At 41.8% G+C, this 26363-nt stretch overlaps 1 protein-coding gene across 9 annotated transcripts in view; it reads left to right on the top strand.

Moving 5' to 3' along the window:
* Positions 1–26154, top strand: part of SLC26A8 (solute carrier family 26 member 8) — a 78960-nt gene extending 52806 nt beyond the window's left edge. For 8 of the 9 annotated variants that reach the window (XM_032864331.1, XM_032864334.1, XM_032864326.1 and 5 more), the window contains 12 exons: positions 3107–3254; positions 4100–4213; positions 9637–9714; positions 12299–12394; positions 13524–13630; positions 13712–13781; positions 14201–14293; positions 14400–14528; positions 18339–18710; positions 20663–20717; positions 20810–20994; positions 25407–26154. In XM_032864331.1, coding sequence (XP_032720222.1) covers positions 3107–3254; positions 4100–4213; positions 9637–9714; positions 12299–12394; positions 13524–13630; positions 13712–13781; positions 14201–14293; positions 14400–14528; positions 18339–18710; positions 20663–20717; positions 20810–20994; positions 25407–25817 — 1858 coding nt within the window. In that variant the 3' untranslated portion in view covers positions 25818–26154. The remainder of the gene's footprint in view (positions 1–3106; positions 3255–4099; positions 4214–9636; positions 9715–12298; positions 12395–13523; positions 13631–13711; positions 13782–14200; positions 14294–14399; positions 14529–18338; positions 18711–20662; positions 20718–20809; positions 20995–25406) is intronic. The other variant, XM_032864330.1, reaches the window with a different exon arrangement.
* The last annotated feature ends 209 nt before the right edge of the window (positions 26155–26363 follow it).

Raw genomic sequence — 26363 nt, 5'->3', positions numbered from 1 at the left:
AAGTTCTACTCATGGTAATATGAGACTGGCAATGTTTTATATGATGTGATCTTAGAAGAAATTATATATATATTGACTTAATAGAATTAGATCACAGTGACTACCAGCAAGATGGACAAGTCTCAACAATCTGGTGACCTCAAATCAACAGGAGTTGAAAGAAGATTTGGGGAGATGTTAGAATAAAAAGCACCAGGAATCTCTCTCCCCACCTTGACAAAAATTGCACTAGCAGAATCTGTCTGATATAACTATTTTGGAACTCTATAGCCTATTGAAGCTTTGTAACCTCTAGGGGAAGGCATGGGTGGTAAATTGCAATTAATTTCAGGAAATTTCAGCTCTTAGCAGAGTGACAGCTACCATCCCCCACATCTAGCCTTATGGCAGGCAGTGGAATACCTGAAACAACTTGCACACAACTTGAGGGAGGAAGCATGGGCAAAGAAGACCCTGTCCTCCAAATATTGAGGATCTTTCCTCCAATTGCTGATTGCTACTGCTGACCACAGAGGTGCAAACAAAAAGGTGAACAGCCATTGTTGTTGCACCTGGGCTCCCATTTGTTGCAAGTCCCTCCCCCTCTGGTAAAAGTGACCTCCAAGGGATTTAAAGGGGTAGTGCCCCTTTTTTTCTTCATTTTTCTCTTTTTTCCCCTTTTGGAAGTCATACATTAAAGATTAGGAGATTTTTTAAAAACTGTATATATAAGAAAAATTAGAACATAACTATCCATGCCCAGAGAAAGGTACAGGCTCAGAAAAACCCTGAGAAAACCTTAAGTTCATACATCAAGCTTATCCTCAGCATAAAAACAGCCTACAACAATAACAACAACAGAACAATTACAAAAAACAGCAAACTCTGGTAATGAGGAGAATCTGATTTCCAGGTTATCACATTATTAGATTCAAATACACAATATTCCACAAAAATCTGAAGGCAGATAAAGGAAGTATGGTTCATTCAAAAGAAAAAAGAAACAAGAACAACAGTTGTCCTGAAAAAGGCCTGACGGCAGATCAATGAGCATAAGACTTTAAACACTTGCCTTAAAAATACTTAAAGAACTAAAGGAAAATGTGGAGAAAGTAATGAAAACAATGTATGAACAAAATGAAAATATCAATAAAGACACAGAAAACTTAAAAAGAAACCAAAAAGAAGTTACAGGGCTAAGAAGTACAATAACAGAAAGGAAAATTCACTAGAGGGATTCAAAAACAGATTTGAGCAGTCAGAAGAAGGACTTGGTGAACTTGAAGATAATGGAAATTATTGAGTCTGAGGAACAGAAGGAAAAAAGATCAGAGAAAAATGAACAGAGTTGTAAGGAACTATGGGACACCATCAAGTAGAACAACATACACTTCATGGGAGTCTCAGAAGGAGATGAGAGAAAGAAAGAGATGGGGAACAATATTTGAAGAAAAAAAATGGCTGAAAACTTCCCAAATTTGATGGAAGACTGAATGTAAATGCCTAAATCTAACAAATTCCTAGTTAGAGAAACTCCAAGACACCTGTATCTAGGTGAATAAAATTTGAACAAAATTTGGATAAAATCAAACTTCAAAAGACAAGAGAGGGGCGCCTGGGTGGCTCAGTGGGTTAAGCCTCTGCCTTCGCCTCAGGTCATGATCTCAGGGTCCTGGAATCGAGCCTCACATCAGGCTCTCTGCTCAGTGGGGAGCCTGCTTCCCCCCACCTCTCTGCCTGCCTCTCTGCATACTTGTGATCTCTGTCTGTCAAACAAATAAAATCTTTTAAAAAGAAAAAAGACAAAGAGAATCTTGAAAGCAAAAAGAGAAGTGACTCATACATACACAAGGGCTTATCAATAAAGTAATGAACAGATTTTTCATCAGAAACTTTGGAGGTGAGAATGCAGTGGGCCAACATATTCAAAGTGCTAAAAGAAAAAGAAAACTGTCAACCAAGAATCCTATATCCTGCAAAATTTTCCCTCAAAAGTGAAGGAGAAATTAAAGCATTCTCAGACAAAAGCTGAAGGAGTTTATTACCACTTGAACTGCCATGCAAGATATGCTCAAGGGAGTTTTGCAGGGTGAAATGAAAAGACACTAGACAGTAGGTTAAAGCTGTATAAAGAATTAAGGATCTTAATAAAGGTAAATATTGGGAAATTATAAAAACTAATGTTTTTAACAATGATTTGTAATTCCACTTTTTATTTTTTACATAATTTTAAGAGACCAATACATTTAAAAGAATTACTAGTTTGGGGGCACCTGGGTGGCTCAGTCGGTTAAGCATCTGCCTTCAGCAGGACCTCGAGGTCACTATGTTGAGTGGACTAAGCCAGTCACAAAAAGACAAACACTGTATGACTCCACTTTTATGGGGTGCTGAGAATAGTCCAAATCATCAAGACAGAAAGGAGAAAGGTGGTTACCAGGGCTGAGGGAGGGAGGGGGGAAATGGAGAGTTATTGGTTAACGGGATTAATACAGTTTCAGTTTTACAAGGTGAGTGTCGGATGTGGATGATGGAGATGGTCGCACATTATGAATGTATTTACCGCCATTGGTACACTTGAACATGGGTAAAATGGTAGATTTCATGTTATGCATATTTACCAAGTCAAAAAAATTGGGGGGGGGGGAACTGCAGATTGGAAGGTGTGGTTAGAATTGGAAGTAATTGGTACAAAGGACAGTGATTTAAGTTAGACCCTGAAAGATTTGAGGATGAGTAGAATAGAATTCATTGAGCTTTTTAGCTATAACCCATCACAGACATGGTATCTGCCTGTTGTTTATCCACTGGTATGGTCTCCCAACAGCGTGGATGAGCCATTTTCCATCAATCTTTGTTGCTTCCCTGTCGTGTTTGTTGCTGTTGCTATGTGGCAAAAATGTTGACCTGGAAGATAGCAGAGCATGTTCTCACAATGGCTTTTATAACCTGGCTGTGTTTGCTTGTGGGTTTTGGTAGGCTGCTGCCTCAGTTGTTCTTCTTATCTCTTATTGTTATTTTTTTTTTAAAGGGTCATTCCAGTTGCCCCACCTGATAAGTCTGGAGTGGGGGAGGGACCAATAAGTTGTTCCTGCTATTTAGGAATGATTCCACCATTTTATTCTAGCTTCATGTTTCCTGTGACACCAGATTTGAAGATTCTTCCTGAACTTATTTTAGAAGCCTTCTCCTTAGCTTTAGTGAGCTCCTCTCTGCTCATATTTCTGGGCAAGAAGATTGCCAGTTACCATAACTACTACGTGAATTCCAACCAGGTGAGATGACAGGCCTTTCTCTTATATCCTCTGACCTTATGTCTTTGTTCTCCAATCTGAGTCTCCTGCTAATATGAAGGCTGCATTCTTTGTAACCAGAGAGTCAGTGAGACTGTAATTTGAATTATAATTGCCCAAGGATTTTTGAGGAGTGTGGCATACTTAACTTTGAAGTCACTTAAATTAACACGAGTGTTATTCCCCCAGAACAGCTATGGTGTAGGGAGGCAAGAAGATAACATATGGCATCGTGTTGTTAAGCTAGCAGAATTCCTCTCTTAATTTTGTCTTTCTTTCCAAAGTCCTGAGGAGTCAAGCACATACTAAGGCACAATAAGAAATGCTAGGGAATATCAAAACCAGGCTACTAACATAATTACACTACTCTCCCAGAAACAGTCCTTCTTTGTTTGTTTGTTTAATTTCCCCACTATTCTAAGTTTGGCTCTTTTCCTAGAACTCCAAAGAGAGATGTGAAAGCAAGAGGTATCCCACTTTGATTTTGAGGTAGTATAAAAGGGAGGGAGGAAAAATAGTACTATGTTTCCCTCTGCCATTCTATGTCCCAGAAATCATGTGAAAGGGAATAATAAGACAAAAAATTCATTTCTCACTTTGAAAAAGTGCTTTTCTTATGACAGCTAGCTAAAATGAAGATTCGAGTTAGTCCAGGAATCAGATTTTCCATCCTTTTGTTTTTTTCTAAGAATATTTCAGTGTTGTCTAAAATAATGGAAACAATCTTATTGTCAAACCTAAGAAATAGACAGTATACCTTGAGTTCAAACTCAACCCTGCCTTCTTCCACAAACAGTGGGCCAAATGTGTTTGCCATTTCTTTACAGGATTTAATAGCCATTGGCCTTTGCAATGTCATCAGCTCATTTTTCAGATCTTGTGTGTTTACTGGTGCTATTATCAGGACGATTATCCAAGATAAGACTGGAGGAAGACAGCAGGTATGTTGGAATAGAATTTTGTCTTTAATATGAAGCATATTTATACTACTCACATGTATATTCATAGAGGAGTATTTTATTCATTTAATTTTGTTGCTGCTTTATTTTAAGATTTTATTTATTTGTTAGAGAGAGAGAACATGAGCAGGGTGGAGGGGCAGAGAGAGAGGGAGAAGTGGACTCCCTACTGAGCAGGAAGATCAAGGGGGGGGGGGGTGCTCAATCCCAGGACCTTGAGATCAAGACCTGAGCCAAAGGCAGACACTTAACCAACTGAGCCAAGCAGGTGCCCCATACCGCTGCTTTAATGTTATGTTTGTTAGGGAAGGTCTCTTGGAGCAACTTGGATTTCATGCTTGCCTAAATTTTTGCTTGGACTTTTGTCTTAAAAATTATTGCCAATGTAGAACTTGTAAGTCATTTTCTGTAGAAATATTATTCTATATGAGAGGTTTCTATGTATTAGACCATAAAGACCCATTTTTCATGTAACATCCCCCAAAGAATAATATTTCAGGTAAACTAACCATCACTTCTTAACATTGTTTTCCATGGAAAGATATATGCCTAGTCCTCATCTGGGAAAGCAAATAATACACCTCTCCCCATACTAGCTGCAGAACTAGAAACTTTCCTAGTTTCCCCAAGGCACATGGCAAGAGGCTTTCATGATAGAGAATAAGGTCTTTGTCTAGATGAGACTAAAGAATTTATGACCGGTCTGCCTTGGAATATAAGCAAATCATCTGGGTCAGATTCTCTTCAGGTATGCTGAATTAGTAAACTAAATGTGTGGGTCAGAGGGGAGAACGAAGGGGAGGATGATGGTAGAGAAGACTTTAAAGGCAAGCTCTTTGTCTAACTGCAGGCATGAGATTTTGTAAGTCCAATGTCCATAGGTTCTGAACTGACTAGATAGAAATTCTAGCTCTACCGCATGGGAGGTGTCCCAGCTCAGCTCTGCAGCATGATGAAATGTCAGAGAACTATCAGAATTGAAACTGGAGTAAGCCCAGAGAATGGGTCAGGGTTCAGAGGGCAGAGAAACAGTGACAGAGGTCAACAATGAGCTTAGGTCTCAGACACGTGGTAGAAACTTAAGTGTCAGAGAATGGACACTACACTTTAATAGGGGAAGATAAAGTGTCCCCGTCCCTGGGTAGATATAGGTGAAATATAAGGTCAAAGCCAATAAAAGTTAGCAGGGTTGAGAGCTTGAGTCTAGAGTAAGACCATGTCATGTCACTTCACGTTCTGTCAGACACTCTCGCCTGTAAGGTGTAGCTCTTTTCCACCACTGTTGGGCAGAAAGAAGGAAGGTGGGCTCTGTAAAAAAGAAGGACATTCTCTGCACATGTATACAAACATTCAAATCAAAGGAGGGGATTTCATGATAAGAAGAGGAAAAGACCATCCCAGACATTAGTCTCCACTAACTTTTAACAACATGCCTTGTATATTCAGTAGGTAAGTGTAAGATACATGTGGGGAGAAACAATGCACACAGTTGGAAAAACTAAATCGCAGGGCAAGTAACATTAAGTGCGGAATAAGTCGTATAAATATGTTGAGTGAAATAAGTCAAGCAGAGAAAGTCAATTATCATATGGTTTCACTTACTTGTGGAACATAAGGAATAGAATGGAGGACATTAGGAGAAGGAAGGGAAAAGTGAAGGGGGGGAAATCAGAGAAATCCGAGAAACAAACTGAGGGTTTTGGGGGGAGGATGGATGAGCCCAGTGATGGATATTAAGGAGGGCACGTATTGCATGGAGCCCTGGGTGTTATACACAAACAGTGAATCATGGAACACTCATCAAAAACTAATAATGCACTGTATGGTGACTAACATAACATAATAAAAAAGAATTAAAAAAAGAATAAAATAAAATTAAAAGTGCCATAAATCTATAAATACAAGAAAGAGATGGATGGAAGAAGTGGACTTCTGTAGATTATTGAAAGAATGTTAGGACTGGGGTGCCTGGGTGGCTCAGTCAGTTAAGAAGCTGTCTTCAGCTCTGGTCATGATCCCGGGGTCCTGGGATTGAGCCCCCTGTTGGGCTCCGCGCTCAGTGAGGAGTCGGCTTGAGATTCTCTCCCTCCCCTTGTGTCCCTCCCCCTACTTGGTCTCTCTCTCTCTCTCTCTTTCTCTCTCTCAAATAAATAAATAAAATCGTAAAAAAGAAAGGAAGGAAGGAAGGAAGAGAGAGAGAGAAAGAAAAAGAAAGGAAGGTAGGTTAGGATATGTATAGCTAGGAGGAAAGAAAGGCTTCAGTTCAGCTTGAGTTGCATTTAGCCTGTTGGAAAAAGTACCCAATTCAGAGGCAGCCTAGGGCTCTCATCTATTTTCTGCTGCTGCTGCTGCTGCATTGTTCTCCTGTCCCTACCAATGACTCTCCCTGTGGCATAGTAATGCTTCACAGATGGGCATTCTTCTAGGGATGCTGGTCAACCCTTCACTGAGACCCTAATTTGCCCAGCAAATCACTGGTTTGACCAGAGAATGTTAGTTGGCCCCTGGCTCTGGAGGCACTAGGGGTCCCCAGCCTCCACTCTGAGTTTCTGATCTCGACAAGCAAAGGCTTCTGAGATTCATTCAGCCCTCTTCATCCCACAACAGTGGAGTGTTCTCTCTATCCCTCCTCTCTGGGGATTTTTGAGTCACTTTGCCTGGGAACACCTTCATTTCTTCCAAGTTCCTCAGAACTCTGGGAGGAGAAGCTAGGGGGCAGGCTCTGTACCTCTCAGACCTGACCTGCCACCAAAGGCCACTTTTTTTTTTTTTAATCTAATTTTCACTTTAATTTCCCTTGTCTAGAACCCACTTATCTTCCCTGGTTACAGCAAAACATATTGGCTCTTCCAGCCAAGGCTTGGATTTCAGTGTTGGCCGGCCAGGGCAGAGGGAATATGAAGAGCCCCAGACCTGTGGTCAGTTGGACTGTCCCCCAATCCATCGTCCAGCTCCCCTCATTCTAACATTCTAACCACTGGATTTCCATGTTCTCCATGATTGGGCTCCTTTCCTTATTCCCTGCTTTCCAAGGACTGGTCTTCTAGCCAAGTCCGAAGGCTCTCAGAACTGCTTTAAAAAAAATTATTATTATTAAAGAAAGAAAAGAAAGAGATATAAAAGAAAGAAACGTGTTGTATTCTTCTTACAGGAAGCAAATGGGCCAGTTGGAGGCAGCCTAGATCTTGGAATCAGCCGGTCAGATAGATTGGAACCTAACTCAGTGGTTCCTATGTGGGTGACCTTCGGCAAGTTACTTTTGCTTTTTGAGGCTGCAGTCCTCATCTGTAAAATTGGGCTAGAGATAACTTTTCAGTTAGGAGAATTAAATTAGATGGTAATAGTGCTTATCATAGCCCCTGTCACTTAGGAGGTTCAAAAATTGTAGCTTCTACCCCAAGTTCCCAGGGCCTGGGCCAGTACTTGGCAATGTGCTCATGGACTTCATGGAACCCACTGTGTATAGAGTAGTTGGTGTCTGGTGTCTGAGGGTCTGCATGTTGATAGTGGCTGTGGCTTGTGGGAACTCACAGTGCCTTGAATTCCCGAAGAGAAGGCAGAGTAAGCAGAGTCAGTTTTTGTTCAAGGAAACCTGGGAAAGAAATGGAAAATGGGAGCAGAATAGCAAAATATGCATGAGATGTAAAGTTTACATGCTTGCTGTCTTTAGACCCTGTTCAGACACTGAGTCTGAGATTCACAGAGCCATCAAGCATCCTCCTAAAGGCACGATGCCACCAAGGATGGCCCTCTGATCCCAAAGTCTGCTCCTTTGCGTGTGCAGCCCAGGGAGACACAATTATTGGCAGGCCTCCCACCCCTCTCTCAGCAGCAAATTTTGTGGGATTCAGTGTCGGATTTGTACTCATTTAAATCTAGGTTTTATGCAGCTTTTTTTTTTTTTAGCATCTGCCTATCTTTGTTTCCTTTAATCAGAAGAACTTGGAGAAAAGAAGTGGGAGGTAGGTCAAGCCTATCCAGGAATGCCAAAAAAACAAACACCAAGGCAAACAAAAACAAAAACAAACCAAACAGCAAGAAAAAAGAAGTGGTAGGAAGGAAAAGTGCTGATGTACTTTCTTGTGCTGATCAAAGTAGTTTTTCTACAGTGCCAACGAAGACCACCCAATGCGAGACCCTTATTACACTAGATCCGGCAACAAGCTGATGTGTACATTGGTTGGAGAAGCTCATGTTCTCAGTTACCTGTTTCAGTTCCACAGGGTATAAAATGTATGTCCATAGAACTCCCTGAGTTTCAGTTGTAGTGGTCCGTTTTCCTCAATCTCCTTTCAACCCTACCATTGTGGAAAGAAGGAAGCAGGAAATTGTTCTCCTTGCTTTTACTTTTAGTGATGCATTTATAAGCAAATAGCAGTGAGCAGAGAGAGGGAATCCAGTAAGAAGGCTTTTCTTTCTTTCTTTCTTTCCACTCCTAAGAAACAAAGAGAAAAATTCGAGCATCATTGCTGATCTGTCACTTAATGGGTTAGCTTTGAGGGACTCCCTCAGATCTTGCTTGTTTGGGCTATAGTTCTGATCAGTGGTTTATTTTATCTTCCCCCACACAGATCCCCCAACACAGTGGGAGATTATACTGCTTTGTATCCATTTTTGTTATTAGAGGCTTAAACAATGGAAATTTAGCCATGGAGGACATATTGAGTCCAAGACTCTGTCCAGAGAGACATGAGGCTCTAAAGGGAACTGTGTGTCTCAGTTTGCTATCTGTAGTTGCCAATCAGAGCCCCTGCTTACGAAGCAACACTGAGCCCAGAGTCACGCAGCTAGCATAGGACCCAGAGCTGCTCTCTGCAGCCCTGACTCACATTTGTAACTTTTTTTATGGTAATGAAGCAGAGGAAAACTGAGGAACATCAGAAATGATTATCATTGCATTTTTAAGATGGAGCATTTCTAACGCTGTTTGATGGGAAGTTATCCAAGCTCCAAGCAGGAGAGTGAGGAGGGAGGTATTTACTGATATGGGAAATGGAGGGGTTGGGATTTTAGGGTGGAGGGTAATGGGTCTACTAGGGCTTTTCTAGAATGTTCCAGGAGGAGTTAAATTTGGGAGGGAATGAAAGTCCGACCTTAGAAGACTCCAGATTTCACAGCGCAAAGCTAGGGCAATAAAGATTCAAATAGCCAAGACAATTTAGCACTTTTCAGAAAGCATTCATGCATTCATTTGACAAGTATTTCTTGAGTACCTAGTGTATGCTTAGCACTTTGACAAGACCTGAAAATGTCAGCTCAACAAAAAATGCACTTGGGCTGGATGGTTACACTCAACTCCTTTTAAGAAAAAAACGACACGCTTCTCACCAAGCAGAAGGCCTCAGTTGCAGACAGGGACCAATACATTCCTGATGGTCTCTCTCCAACTGGCTCTGTCTCCTCAGTTTGCATCTCTGGTAGGCGCAGGTGTGATGCTGCTCCTGATGGTGAAGGTGGGACACTTTTTCCATGAAATGCCAAATGTAAGTAGAACTGATAAATAACCAAGTGGGGAAAGATCAGATCTCCAGATTGTGTCTTGGTGGGGCATTCACCTTGTCCCCAGGGGTGGCCCTGTCGTAGCTCACATCCCTTCCCTTTAAAATAATAGCAACCGCCTCACAAGATTGGGAGTTAAATCAAGTAATGTTTGTAATATAGAGAGAACAGCGTTGAGCTAAACGTAAGTGCACAAGAGGTATTAGGTATTATTGTCACTCTTCTCATTCTCATTAATCTTCTTTTTCTTGCTTAAGCTATAAAGTAAGTTTTATAAGTAAGGATTTAGTTAAAGATGACCAAAATAGACTTCAGATGCCAGAACGCCCCTCACCGACTCAGGCTTGGAAACTCATTGTGTATTCATGCCATCTGTTTTCCTAAGCCGTTTCCAGAAGGCCTTGTTCTGCATTCATATGAACTCAATCCCCCTATTACTGCCATTCTGCCTTGTGATGAGTTTACACTAGACAGCAGGTTCTGAAAGTTGGGTTTTAACCCTGTTCAGCTGGGACGCCTCTATATACTTGCCATTTCTTCCATTTGTGAGAGACTGATCACCCTGCATTTAGAAATGCCAGGGGCATTAATGATTGGCTGTCATTAATTTGTTCTCAGTTACAATACAGATCAGTGCTCAGTGACCACAATTTCCTTGTAAATTTCCTTAATGTTGCCTTTCGCCATGTTTAGATAGTATTAAGGGAGGTGGGAAGAAATTTCATGACTGGGGGGAGCAGCTTGCTTACAAGCTGGAGTGGTTGCAAATATTATCCTCATGCTTTTGAACACCTCCATCCCACCTGGTAAATATCAGGTTTCAGGAGAGCGGGACTACCTCAAGGCTCCTGCTGCCTTCTGCTCTTGTGATTCAGAGATCTTGGAACTCAGCCCCAGAATCTATATGTATGGAAGGTGGGATTAAGCTTGTATTTATCACACAAGCTGTCCTCTGATTCCCAGCAGAAGTCATCTCCAGAATGTAGCTTCTATAGCAAGGTGCATTAACTCTTAGAGTCTATTTTAGGAGAGCCGCTCACTAATGCACTTTGAATAGGGATTTTCTTCTCTCTCTCTCTCTTTTTTTTCTGTATAGCTAGAAGAATCAGAACTCTTTAAAACTGCAAACAAATAAAAATCTGTCAGAATTCACCAAGGGCCCTCCTTTATTATACATACATTAGAAACAGAACATGCCTTGCTTTTGGCTCACATTATTTTTATAGCATCTGGTTAGGATGTTTCTGGTTGAGAAGATGTGAACACCAACTGATCAGTAGAATATCTAAACCGCTGTAATAATGGGGCTCTATGAGCATTAAACTATGAATGAGCCCTTCCTTGGGGATAGATTATGGATAGCTTGTTAAAAAATTCTTATTGGAGTAGTTGGTGGAGCATTCTGGCTAGGATCTCAACCAGTTAGCAAGGGGACTGACACAATATTTTTAAAAATATGATACACAATAGTATCTTCAATATTCCAATTTTTTGTGAAAAAATATATAGCACATACCAAAATGTTAACCATGGTTATCTCTTGGATGATGGAAACTATATGTAAGTCTACTTCTTTTTTTATACATGAGCATGTTTTACCTTAATATTCAGAAAGGCAACATTTTTTAAAAAATTTTTTTAAAAACCTTTTTTAAAAGATTTTTTCTCTGATTGACTTATTTCGGATTGGGAGGGAGACAAACCATAAGTGACTCTTAATCTCACAAAACAAACTGAAGGTTGATGGGGGAAGGGGGTTGGGAGAGGCGGGGTGGGGTTATGGACATTGGGGAGAGTATGTGCTATGGTGAGTGCTGTGAAGTGTGTAAACCTGGCGATTCACAGACCTGTACCCCAGGGATAAAAATATATTATATGTTTATAAAAAAAATAAAAAAATTTTAAAAAGAGGGAAAAAAGATTTTTTAATTTTAAAAAATTAAACATCTTTTCATTTATTTAAATAAATTATTTATTTATTTATTTGACAGACAGAGATCACAAGTAGGCAGAGAGGCAGGCAGAGAGAGAGATGGGGAAGCAGGCTCCCTGTCGAGCAGAGAGCCTGATGTGGGGCTTGATCCCAGAAGCCTGGGATCATGACCTGAGCTGAAGGCAGAGGCTTTAACCTACTGAGTCACCCAGGTACCCCACATTTAGAGATTCTTGACTGGAAAGAAGATGAAGATGGAAAAGAAGTGATTTCTGCTGACTTCATTTTTGCCTGTCCCTCCTTTGCTGACTTATTGAGTCCACTGGTCACTGAGTAATTTCAGAAAACCAGAGCGAGCTTAGACCCAGCCATTCCTGGTGATAGGATCAGTTCTAATTCCCAAGCAGAGCATATAGAGGAGATGGCTAGGAAATGGCTAAGAAATGGTAAGCTAGTGCAGGGACTGCATGAAAACAAGAAAATGTTTCTTAAAGTACGTTAGATTCTGCCTTGAAGCCCTGAGGATTTTTAACATTTCTGAGCGGCATGGTTGACTTCTTTGTGGTTCTTTTGCGAAGAACTGGGAATTCTACCTCTGAAAGGAAAATGAAGCAGGGTTTCCCTTTTCCCTGTAGGCTATCCTGGCTGGTATTATTCTGAGCAACATCCTACCCTACCTTGAAACCATTTACAACCTACCCAGTCTATGGAGGCAGAATCAATATGACTGTGTGAGTATAGATACACTGGCTGAGATAGGGAAGGACAGAGGGGTAGGTTGGAAAGAGGGAACAAGAACAAGCAAAAGAGATCAAGATGAAAGACACTAGCAATTCTTTGATAACTAATACTCTAGCTTAAAAAAAAGGGGGGGGAGTCAAGGTTATTGGTGCATGGAAATACTGAGACTTTATTCCAAAATGACACAAAATAATAAAAAGAAATTAAGTGGCTAGAGTTAGATGCAAATCTAGTAAAAAGGATTTGTCATCCATGACACAGTTGAATGATTTTTAATCCGGTTAGTGTGAACACATTCCAGGATAGGAGGCACAAATCTTACTAAGAGAAGGCAGTGTCTTGCCAGGCAGACTAAATGTTGGAGCACCTTCCCTCCTTCTAGAGCACACTACTGGGGACATAAAAGGGAAACAGCAAAAAATAAAGATGGCGAATGTAATATCATGAGAGGAGAAAGACCCAATAGAGGCAAAGAGATATGAAAGGGGATAGTTTTGGGATCCAGGTCTCAGAGGATCTAAGAGAGGATGTGGTCCAGCACACAGATACCACTTCTTGTCCTTGGAGGAGGGATAGAACTTCCAACAGGAGTGAAGAGAATGAGGGAAAGTTAAGCATGGATACTAACAAGTGGCAAGGAAATATTTAAGGGAGTTTGAGCCTATCCACTCTGTGAAGATGAGTCAGGTCGCCTGCTGAGAGTGATGGAGAAGGTGTTAGGGTAAGAGCTTGACATGTTTTTAAAGGCTCACCATAACCATGATAGGTCTTAAAATAGCAACTACTGTTCATTTGGTGAGTATTCTGGGTTGCTTTGGGACCAGGATTTCTAATCTCAACAGAGCCTATAAAGTTGATATTGTTATCCCTATTTTTCACATGAGGTTTCAAGAGAGAACTGAAGAGAGAAATGACCAAGGATGCCTACAAGAATCGCTAGACAGCCTTGGAACACAATCTTTGTGATGGTGTCAGTCCATAAGGCTGTGGAATTTGTGCTCTAAGTTCTAGGTGTCAGGAGGGGGTGGGAGAAGGGGGCTTGAGAGATAGAGCTGGTGGTTTTCTCCGTTCTGCTTATTGTCATGGTCTTCCTTTTCCCTTCTTCCGCTCTTCCATAAGGTTATTTGGTTGGTGACATTCACATCTGCCATTTTCCTGGGACTGGATGTTGGGCTACTTGTTTCAGTATCTTTTGCCTTCTTCATCATCACTGTTCGGTCACACAGGTACTTTGTCTCAGGTACCAGGAGGTTGGCCATGGTGAGGTAAGGCAACTACGACCTAAAAGCAAATACATTTCCTTTCAGAACTAAGATCCTCCTCCTGGGTCAGATCCCTAACACCAACATATATAGAAACTTCAATGACTATCGGGAGGTAAGACTCCAAATCAATCCCACTCCTTTGCCCAAAGGATGGGCTAGTCCAGGCCTGCTGCTTAGTTTTTCTACAAAATCCCTTTGCTGTCGTTGGCTGCTCTAGAGATACGCATCTCCCAAGGCGGGGAGAGGGAGGCAAAAAGGCAGAGGCAGGTGACATAAGCAGGTTCTTAGAGTACAGTAGCCAGCTAAGGGTCACGTCCTCTAGCAAGAGGGAGGCCAAGAAAAAGAAAGGAGCAAAGGGAGGGGGAAGAAGAAAGCAGGAAGAGCAGGGGGTGAAAATGGACGGAAAGAACTTGCTAATTCCAGCCTCCCATAAAGAAGAATACAGATTCTCCGGGGGGTTCTAGAGATTTTTTTTTTCTTCCTCCATAAAAGAGCTGAGAAATCGCCCTCCATTTGACATTTGTCTTGCAGGTCACAAACATTCCTGGGGTGAAAATCTTCCAGTGCTGTAACTCCATCACTTTTGTCAACGTTAATGACCTAAAGCACAAGCTGCTGAAAGAGGTGATAGCCGCCTCCCCTGCCTTTCTCCACAGGCTCCCCCCACCCCCCAAGGGCCCCTCTCTTTGCCCACTCACCATCTAACCGCAACGTCTCTTACTTCTCTCAGGTTGAAATGGTAAGGGTGCCGCTTAAAGAAGAAGAAGTGTTCCGTCTGTTTAATCGAAGTGAAGGCTCACAGGAAGAAAAGATTTGTCATTGTTTCTGCAACTGTGACGAAGTGGAGCCATCACCCAGGGTTAGAAGCCTCTCTTCCTTTCTGCACAACATCCCCCATGTTTTATAAAGACGTGCACTAGTCCTTTAAAGAGAAGAACTAAGGAAAGAAAATTGAAACCCCCTCAGGGATTTCGGCTCTGAGATGGGCTCTGGGGTAATGGGAAGTCAAAGATTTCTACTCAGAAATGAAGACACGGGTCCCCTTTTGAGATTTAGATCTTGACCTAAGTAAGAAGGAGGAGATGGCTGAGTCCCTACTCAATGGCCAGTGAGTAATCTGAGCACAGGGAGTGCACTCTGCGTATTGAAATTGATAGTAAGACCTTAATTGTACCTGTTTCCCTTTCACCTGCCTGGCTTTAGATTTCTGAAAATAAGTGACTTAGAAGTTGTTTTCTAAGAGGTGCCTGCGTGGCTCAGTTGGTTAAGCATCCGATTCTTGACTTTGGCTCAGGTCATGATCTTGGGGTTGTGGAATCAAGCCCTGAGTTGGACTCTGTACTGGGCATGGTGCCTACTTGGGATTCTCTTTTTCCTTCTCCCTCTGCTCCTCATCCCCCCTCTTAAAAAAAAAAAAATTGTTTCTAATTCCCACTAGGGCAGCAGAGTCACGGTGGCTGGGGTTCCCAAGGATGTGCCAGGGTCTCCTGATGTCTGCCTGTGACCAAGGAGATGATGATGGGGTGTGGAGGGCAGATAAGTGTAGATGGAAATTTTACACCATCTGAAGGTTATTTTAGCTGATGAATTACAAAATGTTCATTATTTCCAACTCGGATGTGGTCTAAATTAATTCCCTTCGTCTAATATTTATTCCCTTTCCACACAGTTCATTTGTAGCTTTGGGACCTTTCACCCGGTCTATACCAATACTCTGGAGGGGCAGTTCTGTGTACACACACACACAACTTTACTCCCCTCAACAAAAACACCCCTGTCCCCCTCCTCACTAAGCACCCATTCTCATTCCCATATACCCTAATGGAGCATAGGTTCTACTCAACTCCCTGAAAACACCAACTTCCCTTCCCAAAAGGAGAGAATTACCATTTTATCTAATTTTTGTTTCCACACTGCACTGAGCATCATAGCGGGTGTTTACAGGACATCAGCAAATATATTTTAGAGTAGAATAGGATTGCCTAGTATTTCTTGAGCTTCTACTCTGCACCCAGAACTGTGACACTTTGAAAAAGGAAAACAAATTTGAAGGGTCTCTGTCCTCAGGGAGTTCTTTTTTCTTTTTCTTTTTTATTGTGGTAAAACCCATCACATAAAATTTACCATCTTAACGATTTTGAAGTGTAGAGTTCAATAGTATTAAATATATTCACCTTGTTCTGCAACCATCCCTACCTTCTATCAACAGGTTTGTTTTTTTTTTAAGATTTTACTTATTTATGTATTTGACAAAGAGATAGAGAGAGCATAAGCAGAGGGAGGGGCAGAGGCAGAGGGAGAAGCAGCCTCCCCACCGAGCAGGGAGCCCAATGCAGGACTTGATCCCCAGACTCCAGGATCATGACCTGAGCTGAAGGCAGACGCCAAACCAACTGAGCCACCCAGGCGCCCTTATCTGCAGATTTTGTTTCATCTTGCAGAACTGCAACTCTGTCCCCATTAAACAAGAGCTCCCCATTTCCTCCTCCTCCCAGCCCCTGGCTACCCCTATTCTACCGTCTGTCTTTATGAATTTGACTATTGCAAATCCCTCATTAAGTGGAATCATACAGGATTTGTCTTTCTCTCACTGGCTTACTTCACTCCGAGTATTGTCGTCAAGGTTCATCCAGGTTGTTCTTTTTTAGAAATGTTTTTTTCATTAAAATTTTGAACATAAACAAAAGTAGAGACAAGTATAACGAGCCTCAATATACCCACCATCCTCTTCAAGATTTATCAGCTCATAGTCAATTTTGTTTCATCTCTAGTCCCACCCATGTTTAGCCCCTCAAAATCACAGAATTATTTTGGAGCAATTCATGGAATTTTATTTTATTTTAGCGTTCTTATTTTTAAGTTATTTCCACACCCAATGTGGGGCTTGAACTCACAACCTTGAGATCAAGAGTTACATGTTCTACTGACTGAGCCAGTCAGGGGCCCAACACATGAAATTTTAAGTCAGGCTAGGGAGATGGCTCTCTATTAATGTGACAAACAAAGCTTTTACTGTATATTATCCATCCTAGGATATATGTTCTTTTCACTTCTCTGAAATTTGGACTCATTGTGTAATTGATGGCATGTCACAATTTAATTTGTAGTGACTTGTTTTTCTTTTCTAGACATATAAAGTAGTGGTGCATCTTAAAATTGATGAAGTAGAGGGCTCTTGGGTGGCTCAGTTGGTTATGCATCTGCCTTTGGCTTGGGTCATGATCCCAGAGTCCTAGGATTGAGCCCCAGTGTTCCAGAATCGACTCCCATGTTAGGCTCCCTGCTCAGTGGGGAGTCTGCTTCTCTGCCCCTCCCATGGCTCGTGATTTCTCTCTCTCTCTCTCTCTCTCTCTCTCTTTTTCTCTAGCACGTGCGCACACACATGCATGTGCTTTCTCTCTCTCAAATAAATAAAATGTTTAAGGAAAAATTGATAAAGACAGTCAACCATTCCATACAGTATAATGTCATGTTCAAAATTGTGTTTTTCGATTTTAACAACTCTAAGACATCAGGTATAGAGAGATCGGCGTGATTTCAAAAAGTCAGGCAAATGTCCTGGTAGCAATGGACTTGAGCTAGGCAGGAGAGAGAAATTTGAATTTAGGTCAGGTGGGGAAAAAGAGGACTCCCAGCCTGTGGATAAGGTTGGACAAAGACACTGGGGTGGAAATACGTATGGGGTCCTCCGAGTAATAGGCCTGGGAAATTCAGGCAGACAACCGTGCGAGTGAATCTTGAAAGTCCTTAAGGGTCAAGAGTGTGTAGAGTGGATGAAGGAGAGTAAGGGGAGGCTCTCAGAGGTCTCCTTTCACCTGGAGGACCTTGCATCTCCCCGCCACTGAGCCCATCTTCCGCTGTTCCCCCAAAAGCCTGGCCTCAGTAACTCTCAACTCTTGAGAAACACACATCTCCATTGAACTATAATTTATTAGCCATCCACATCACTTTTTTTTTGCTATAAACACATACTATTTTGTGCAGTTTTTTCCTAGAAGAAACATCACCCCAACTATACCACTCTAGCAAATGAACTTTTAAAAAATTTTTCCATGTACTTTATAGTTCTTGTCTACCTATGTTGTTGTTTATCCTTTGAATGGGCGCATGCCCTCTCCCCAGGCAGAACCTGGTGCCTGTGACTGCGGAGTGGGGCATTCCACACCTTGCATACTGTTGTATTCCCGGTGCTTGGTACTGTCCTTAAGCTATGGCAGGCACTCCAAGCCTATTAGGATGAAAGGAGCAAAAGGTAAAGACAGCCCCTCTCAAGTAACCTCTATCTTCTTAAGGAAGTCTGGTGAAAGATGGAAACATTGAGAAAGGGACCAATAGAAGAAACACCTCAGACAATATGTTAGGAGGTGCTGGAGACAAATTAGAAGCCAGGAAGGAGGTGAAGGAATAAAGCAAAAATGATCTTAAGTCTGGCTCACAGGACAATGAAATCATCACTGGCGCACCGAAGGAAACTGGGAGGGAAATAGATGGTGCATGTAGTTTTAGGTGTGAGCTCAAAGGGACAATGAGGTACCCATGTGAAATCCAAGCTCCTGGTCCACAGGGAGCTTTTCTGCGAGAGAGGGCTGTGAGTCCGTAGACAGAAATGGCATAATGGTTGCCCTTCTCTAAGCCTCCTCACAGTCCTCCCCTAATTCTGTTTTCTCAGGTTGTCTACATGGAACGATTTGAAAGTAAACAGGACCAAGACTCTTCCTCCATTAACCTGATCCGCTGCTCACGTTTTGACAGCATGAACATGAGCCAGTCCATGTCGGATGAACAAGTACCTTACGCCCAATCTTCCACCTCCCACAGAAACCCCGGACAAAACTACAAGGACGTGGACCAAGCCTGGCTTTCTAATAACCCCTCTAGAAACAGCTCAATGCCACTGCCTGGCATTGCTGAAAAGCAGGGGAAGAACAGATCTATCCTCCCCTTCTCGGATAGCTCTCTTCTAACCAGTATCCACACCATTATCCTGGATTTCTCCATGGTCCATTTTGTGGATCCACAGGCTTCAGTGTCATTAAGACAGGTAAGTACTGAGGAGGCTTTCACAAGAGCCAGGATCCCCTCCTACCCGTGCCTGCCCGCATCCTGACTAAACACCGTCAGTCACTGATCGGCTGCTATGTGACTCCGGGACCACTAGAAACTTGGCCACTAAAGACAATTTAAGGTAAACCAGAGTAAGGGGTGCCTGGGTGGCTTAGTAGGTTAAGCGTTGGCCTTTGGCTCAGGTCATGATTGAGCCCCACATCAGACTCCTTGCTCAGCGGAGAGCCTACTTCTCCCTCTCCCTCTGCCTGCCACTCTCTCTGCTTATGTTCTAGCTCTTTCTGACAAATAAATAAATAAAATGTAAAAAAAAAAAAAAAGGTGGGGAGGTTGGTCAATCAGATTAAAAAGAAAATGAACCACTCAATTGAACTGGGATTGATTCTCTAAGCATGGCATATTCTTTCTCAAAACTCAAAAGTGGGTAATTTTAATACCACTGAGGTAGCCATCTGTGCTACACACCCAGTCCCTCTTAGGATATCCTAGGAGTTCAGTGCAGACCTTTCCAAGAACAGGTCTGAATGCTACAGAAAAAAAACACACTGAGAATCTTCTGCAATATTGCTGCTCTGCAGTGGACATTGTCAAAGATGCTCAGATGTGAGGATGTGGTAAGAGGACATGACAAGCCTGGGGCTGCCTGGTCCAGGACCTACAGGATCTCCCCAGTTCCTTCCACCTTGCCTGCATCTTTGGGTAAAGAGGGAAGGGACGACTTTTCCTTCAGAAACTGTGACCCTGAGTCCTGGCTTCTCTCCTCCTCTCTGGTTTCTTTGACAGTCATGGTTCCTCTCCTTCTTATGCAATGTTTAGACCCATAACTAGCCATATCAGCTTTATTGCTAATGTCTCATAAGTATAATATCTGCTTTTTAGCCACCTTATGTCCATGTGCAACCCTGTCACATTCTTGCTGCCGTTGGTGATGGCTCGTGTGTAAACAACCCAAACACTCACTTCCCGGGTCTCACTGTGTCCACTTCTTTTTTTTCCTTGAGATCTATCCCTTCAGTTGACTTTCCTTGTTTTATCCTCTGATCCTATAAAATCTTCTTATTCCTAAAGAACTCTGATTCTCTCTTATGGGATTCCAGTTCCTCTTGGGTCTTGAGGCAACAGGAAACTTCTGGGAGCAGAAAGAACTCTGATTGGCTCTCCGTGGTTGTGTCCTCTATCCTGGCTTTGCTACTGTTCTCCATCCATCTGGCCCAAGGTAGTTTAGTAAATTACACTGGGTCTTCACTTCCTCATCTATAAAATGAGAGGCTCAGAAGAAGTTAATGTTAAGGGCTCCCGCATCCAAGACATCCTTGTCTCCACCCAATTTTCAGATTCAGTTATACTCAGTGTCTTACCTTTGGGGCTTTTCCGTCTTTGGTTGCACTGCAGGGCTGTGCAGAGGAGTTCTGAATACAAGGTTCAGGATTCCTGAATTCCATTCTCTACTATGTCACTTAACCATCTCTTGGCACGTTTTTGGTTTTTTTCTCCTCTGCTCAGCAAATTCCAGGAAGAAGGGGTCCCATGCATACACTAAACAATAATACCAAGAACTGGCTGTTCCTGAGGGCTGTCCGGTATGTTCCCATCACACCCATGCCTGTGTCTGTCTTAGCACTGTCCTCAGGAGCACCATCTCTTGGTGTGAACTGTTTCCCACCTGAGCCCATGGGTGACACACCCTCTCAGTCCCCACCCCACAGGAGAATGTGTGATTCTCTTCTGTATTTCTAACACTTTAGACATTTCCTGGCATATGGAAGTCCACTCATCAAATGTTTAGAGAGCTGAACTGGAAAGCAGAGGTACAAATACTCCAGACAAGTGAATGACCAAAGGGGTATTAAAACTTAGCTAATCCAAAGGCCCTTTCCTCGTGAGCATGAAGATCACTGACGCTGCTTTCCTCTCCCTCTCTCCCCACAGATGTGCAATGCTTTCCAAAACGCAAACATTTTGGTACTCATTTCAGGATGTCACTGTGAGTATCCACTCTGTGAGAGGGCTGTTTGCACCCTGGGCACTCTACTCCCCAGGTGTCTGACCCTGTGTGTGTTCGGGTTTGGTTTGTAGCTTCTGTGGTCAGGGCATTTGAGAAGAATGATTTCTTTGACGCTGGCATCACGAAGGCCCAGCTGTTCCTCACTCTCCATGATGCTGTGCTGTTTGCCCTGTCAAGGAAGTTTCCAGAGTCATCTGAGTTAAGCGTGGACGAATCTGAGACAGTGATACAGGAAACCTACTCAGAAACAGACAAGGTTGGATGACGTGAGGCATCGCGGTGGGGGGTGGGCAGGGGGAGACACCTGATTAAGTCGAGATGAACAATGGCCAGGAAAGGTTTTTGAGTATGGCTGTGCCAGACTTTGGGACATTGAAGGGCTCCCTTACCAGTTGGTAAATAGCACTGGAACCGAGTCCCAAGTTCCCCCCACTGCTGTGGCATCTGGGCTCCGTTCAAGACCCTTTCCCAACTGAAGAGAGTGTTACCCAACCCAGCAGAGGTCTCAAGGATCCCTTTATAGCAAGCTTGGTTAGTGCCAGGGCCATTCCAGTTACTGAATATTTTAAATATTTAAATATTTTTATTTTTATTTAAATATTTAAATGAAATATTTTAAATATCTCCCCTAGCTATAGCGTTAGAATCCATCCCTACACCACCCTTGGGATGAATAATAGAATTGATGAACTAGCAGAGGTAAAGACCTGCCACTCTAACACTTTGGCTCTCATTTACATTGGTAGTAACATAAGATTTACTCAACCTGACAAACACAAAGGAGAATGATCTATAAGCCAGAATTTTTAGCCATTTATTAATACTAAGTAAAGACCTGGGCCTATTTCAGTATTTTTATTTATTTATTTTTTAAAGATTTCATTTATTTATTTATTTGACAGAGAGAGACACAGCGAGAGAGGGAACACAAGCAGGGGGAGTGGGAGAGGGAGAAGCAGGCTTCCCGCCGAGCAGAGAGCCCAGTGCAGGATTCAATCCCAGGACCCTGGGATCATGACCTGAGCTGAAGGAAGACACTTAATGACTGAGCCACCCAGAAGCTGCTTTTTTGAACACTTTAAGAAGTAAAAGAGATCTAAGCTTGTAAAACATGGCCTTTTTTTTCTCTCTTTCTTTTTAAGTAAGTTCTCTGCCCAATGCGGGGCTTGAATTCATGACCCAGATATCAAGAGTCACATCCTCTACAAACAGTCAGCCAGGTGCCCCCACTTTCTTTTTAGAGTAATGTATTTCCCTTAATTATTGAGAAATCTCACAGGTTATGTGCCTCTGCTTATCCTGAACAACTTTTCCTCAATGGACATATTTTTTCGGTTCTGCTCTATACCCCACTCCCATCTATAAAATCATAGAGTCACAAAACCTTTCAGTTGGAAGAAACCTCGGAGTTTCTTAGGTTCATCCCCGTCTGGAGCATTAATTCTCTTAACATTTCTGACAAGAGGTCATCCTGCTTATGCATGGAGATTTCCTGTGGCTCTCAAACTTTAGTATGCATCAGAATCACCAAAATATGCTGTTAAAACAGACTGCAGGGCCCCTCTGTGCTCCACATGCTCTGAATTTCTGATTCGTTGGGTCTGGGGTAGAGCTTAACTCTGGGTTAGAGTTTCCACTTCTAACAAGTGCCGGTTAATACTGATACTACTGGTACAGAAACCACACTTTGAGAACTACTGCCTTAGAGATTCATGGTCCATCTTTCACTAACAAAGTCCAGTGTGCCTGGTAATCTTTGGGTTTGTGCCAGACATTGTATTTAGAAAATGTTTGTAAAAATAATTTGAGGCCCAGGATGATATTTTTCTTCTGGAAAGAATTTGTTTTGCCAAGTACCTGGAGGCACTAGCAATCCAGGGTAACTGATCTGATTTTAGGACTTGAGGTGTTCTAGGCCTTCCAGATGACCCACAGCCCAGCCTCAGTCTGTGGGAAGGCATGCCACAGCCCCTCCCTCGGCAGACCCTGGAAAGCAACTTTGACAACTCTTAAGCCCTTAAAGTTGTCAAAAGCACTGCTCCGTATATATATGTGTCACTTCAAGATCATCAAAAACCTTCTACAAAACTGGTCCCAAATGCCAGACTCACCTCTGTAGATTTTCACCTTTTCCAAATCTTGGCCTGGTAGTTCTTCATGATGTTTGTTAGCTTTGTAGTGTCTTCAAGCAGAAGTTTTAAAATATTTTATCCAGCTCTTGTGGCTATCCTCAGTAGGAGGTCTGAATTATGTAGTCTGCCTTTACTATAAGTGGAATTTTCTCTATTTTATTTATAATTATGATATACTTGGCAGATTTGCTTTACATATTACATTGTCTTTCCTATATTAACCTTATTTTCCATTTGCCTTTTATTTAGGATGTCATCTCACTTAGGAAGTAAATTAATCATTTATATTTTCTTCTAGATTTTTATGTTTTAAGTGTTTATATGTTATACTCTTTAATCTAGCTAGAATGCATTTCAGTGTGGTGTCAAAGAGTAATCTTTTTCTTTTCTGTACAGCTAACCATTCTGAGCTAACTCATCCATTGGATAAGCTGTGGTTTCTCCACTGATTAGAAATGCTATTTTTATAAAATATTCTTATGAAAACTAAAGTCTATTTCCAGCTTAGTGTTTTCATTGTTGAGTATAGCTTCAATACAGCTTTGTAATACATTTAGCATTTGCTTAAGAAGTCATGTGTCACCAGTGCTCTATTTCAAAATCTGCTAAGTCATTCTCACCAATTTATTCTTCCAAACTTTTAAATCTTTTATCAGCACCCCACCCTCCCCCCAAAGAGAATCCCATTAGAATTCTCATTAGAATTGCATCAAAAATATGAAATAATTTGACAGTTGTTACCTTTACAGTATTTGTTCTTCCTATCTAGGAACATGGACTGTCTTCACATTTATTCAGTCTTTTTAAATGTTGCATTCAGAGTAAGGTTTTGTGATTTTCTTTATACAGACAAATTCTAAGTACTTTATACTTTGTTTTATACTTTTACTGATTTTTTAAATGAACATTCTTTTTCATTGTATTTTCTACCAGGCAATTGCTAGCCTATAGGAAACTATTCACTTGTATAAAATTATTTGGCCACTTTTGTGTATCCTTTTATTAGACCAAAGAGGTTTCATTGTTAATTCTCTTGAGTTTTCTAGATAGAAAAATATTTTCTACAAATAATATAAATACCTTATTTTCCAATTGCCAAAATTCTTATTTCAGTATCATATATTATGACAATAGCTAGATCTCCCAGAACAACGTAAGTAATAATGAGCTGTCTTGTCTTACTCCTGAATTTTATGAGAAAAACTTCTTATGTATCTCTATTAAGGATAGTGGTAACAGTTGGCTTAAGATAGACATTATATTTACTCTGTTTTTAAAAAGCATTTTTCTAGTCTACTGACATCCTTATCAGGACTTATATTAAGACTTGGTATTGAATATGTCAAATTTTTTTCTGGCATCTAAATTAGGGAACTTAAGAGAGGAGCAAATTCTACCTTGAATGTATTAAATTCAAGATGCCTGTTAAACGTTCAAGTGGAGATGTCAGAATGGAAATGGGTATGTGAACAAGCAGATCAGAGGAAGGGTTATAACCACAAAGTCATTGGCACATATATAATAATGAAAATTATGGGCCTAAATGAAATTGCCTAATGGAAGGAGCATAGGTGCAGAAGACAAGGTCCCAGGATCGAGCCCTGGGGCTTGCCAATATTTAGAAGTCCAAAAGAAGTAGAGGAGATAACAAATAGACCAGAAAGAAGCAACCAGGAAGTAAAGAGGAAAAGCAAAAGATGTCATATGGTGGAAGAGAAAAAATTGTTTCAGGAGAGGTGAAAGTTATTAATTCTATGGAACGCTTCTGCAAAACTGATTCACCAAGCCTGTGGGGCATCTGCTATAGGGCAGGCTCAGTGCCTGGTACTGGGGTTATCAAAAACCAGGAACTGCCTTACCTCAAGGAGCTTAGAGTCTAATAGGGGAAACATATTTGTAAATAAATAAGGCAATACGTTATTGGCACGGTGATAGAGGTGTGTGTGAGGTATAGTTAGAACACAAAGGAAGCTCTGATCCTGGTTGGTCCTCTTTAATCTGAATTTGGAACAGTGAATAAGTGTATGTGGACAAGGTGGAGAAGGACAAGGCAGACACAGGGAGCAGCATGAGCAAAGGTAAGCAGAAGTCAGACATCTTTGGTTATCTTTAAGGCTAGAGCAAAGGGTGGAGACTATAGATGTGGGTAAAGCTAAAGCAGATGGCAAGAGGCAAGGTCACAAAGGGCCTTACATGCCCTACCAAAATTACACTGGGGGTTGGAAAGACAAGTAAGATCAAGAAGACAACATGTTTCAGATTGCTGCCAAGACCACTGCTGCTTTAATGATTGACCATGAAATCCAGGCTAGCTAGGAAAGCCAAAGAAATCAGAAGTTAGTCTAAAGAATAGGGAGTAGACAAGGAACTGAAAGGTGCAAAGTTGAAAAGCAGATGTGAGTCAGAAATATTTTCTACTTTGCCAGGAACTCATGATTTCACGTATCTTAAGTCCTATTATATTCTGAAATTCCTTGACTGTTCAAAAGTTAAATTTAATTGGAAATTTTAACCCATCCAATTGTGTGTATTTTAGAATGGAGTGTCAGGCCATCTTCTAGATGTCTCCAAACACATAAATTCAGACTACAGCATGTTTCAGGAACCAATAACAGAGGAGGAGTCGGAGCTAGACCTGGAGATGGAACCCCCGCTGGAGTCAGAACAAGAGCCTGGGCTGGACCTAGAGCTGGACCTGGATCGTGAGATGGAGGCTGAGCTAGAGCCCGAACCAGGGGTAGAGCCTGAATTGGAGCTTGATCCTGAATCTAAGTCCAAACCCAAACCAAGGGCTCATACTTATCCTCGGCAACAGTACTGGCCTCTCTATCAGTCTATGCCTCCTAGGTCCCCAACTCAGGATCGGCCTAGGACACATTCATTGGAGAGGAGGAATCTACCTAAGAATTCATATTCACCCAAGGGCAATAAAACGGCAGATCCTTAGGAAATGAACAGGGAATGAGGAGTCAGATTCCCTGGGCAAATCCTCCTAACCCAAATGGGTTCACTTGGTCAGAAGACCTAGACTAGTTACAAATGAACAATACTTGTTTTGGGACTCCTCCATCTTCTGGCCTCTTGCTTGCTCAGCACTGGGATCTCACTCCCAGATCACAATACTAAACACCAAGAATTATCTCCGAATTCCCTATCTAGACTTACCTCATTTCACCTTCAGCAGATATTCTAGTGAAAGATTTCCTTCTTTGCATACCCCACACCTCTGGGGTATATTGTCCAACCATCTCTAACTCCCTCCTTTTGTCTGTTTACCCTTCTCTAAAGAGATGAGGCTCAAATAAAATATATAACTCTAGTTACATTTGGACCCTTGCTGCATCTTTTCCCTTCTCTGTATTCTGTATGCCTAAGGAAATGTTGGGTGGGAGAAATTCCAGAAGTGGGTGGACGTGGTGAAGAAGAGATGAGCAAGAAAAGGAGAAACTGGGTAGCACTTGCAATTTATATGCAAGGTATCCTCACTGCACTG

Source organism: Lontra canadensis, unplaced genomic scaffold (genome assembly GCF_010015895.1).
Source record: "Lontra canadensis isolate GAN:19392208 unplaced genomic scaffold, GSC_riverotter_1.0 scaffold27, whole genome shotgun sequence".
Classification (NCBI taxonomy): Eukaryota; Metazoa; Chordata; class Mammalia; order Carnivora; family Mustelidae; genus Lontra; species Lontra canadensis.
Note: the sequence above shows the minus strand (reverse complement) of the source record. Positions and strands in the feature narration are given on the sequence as shown.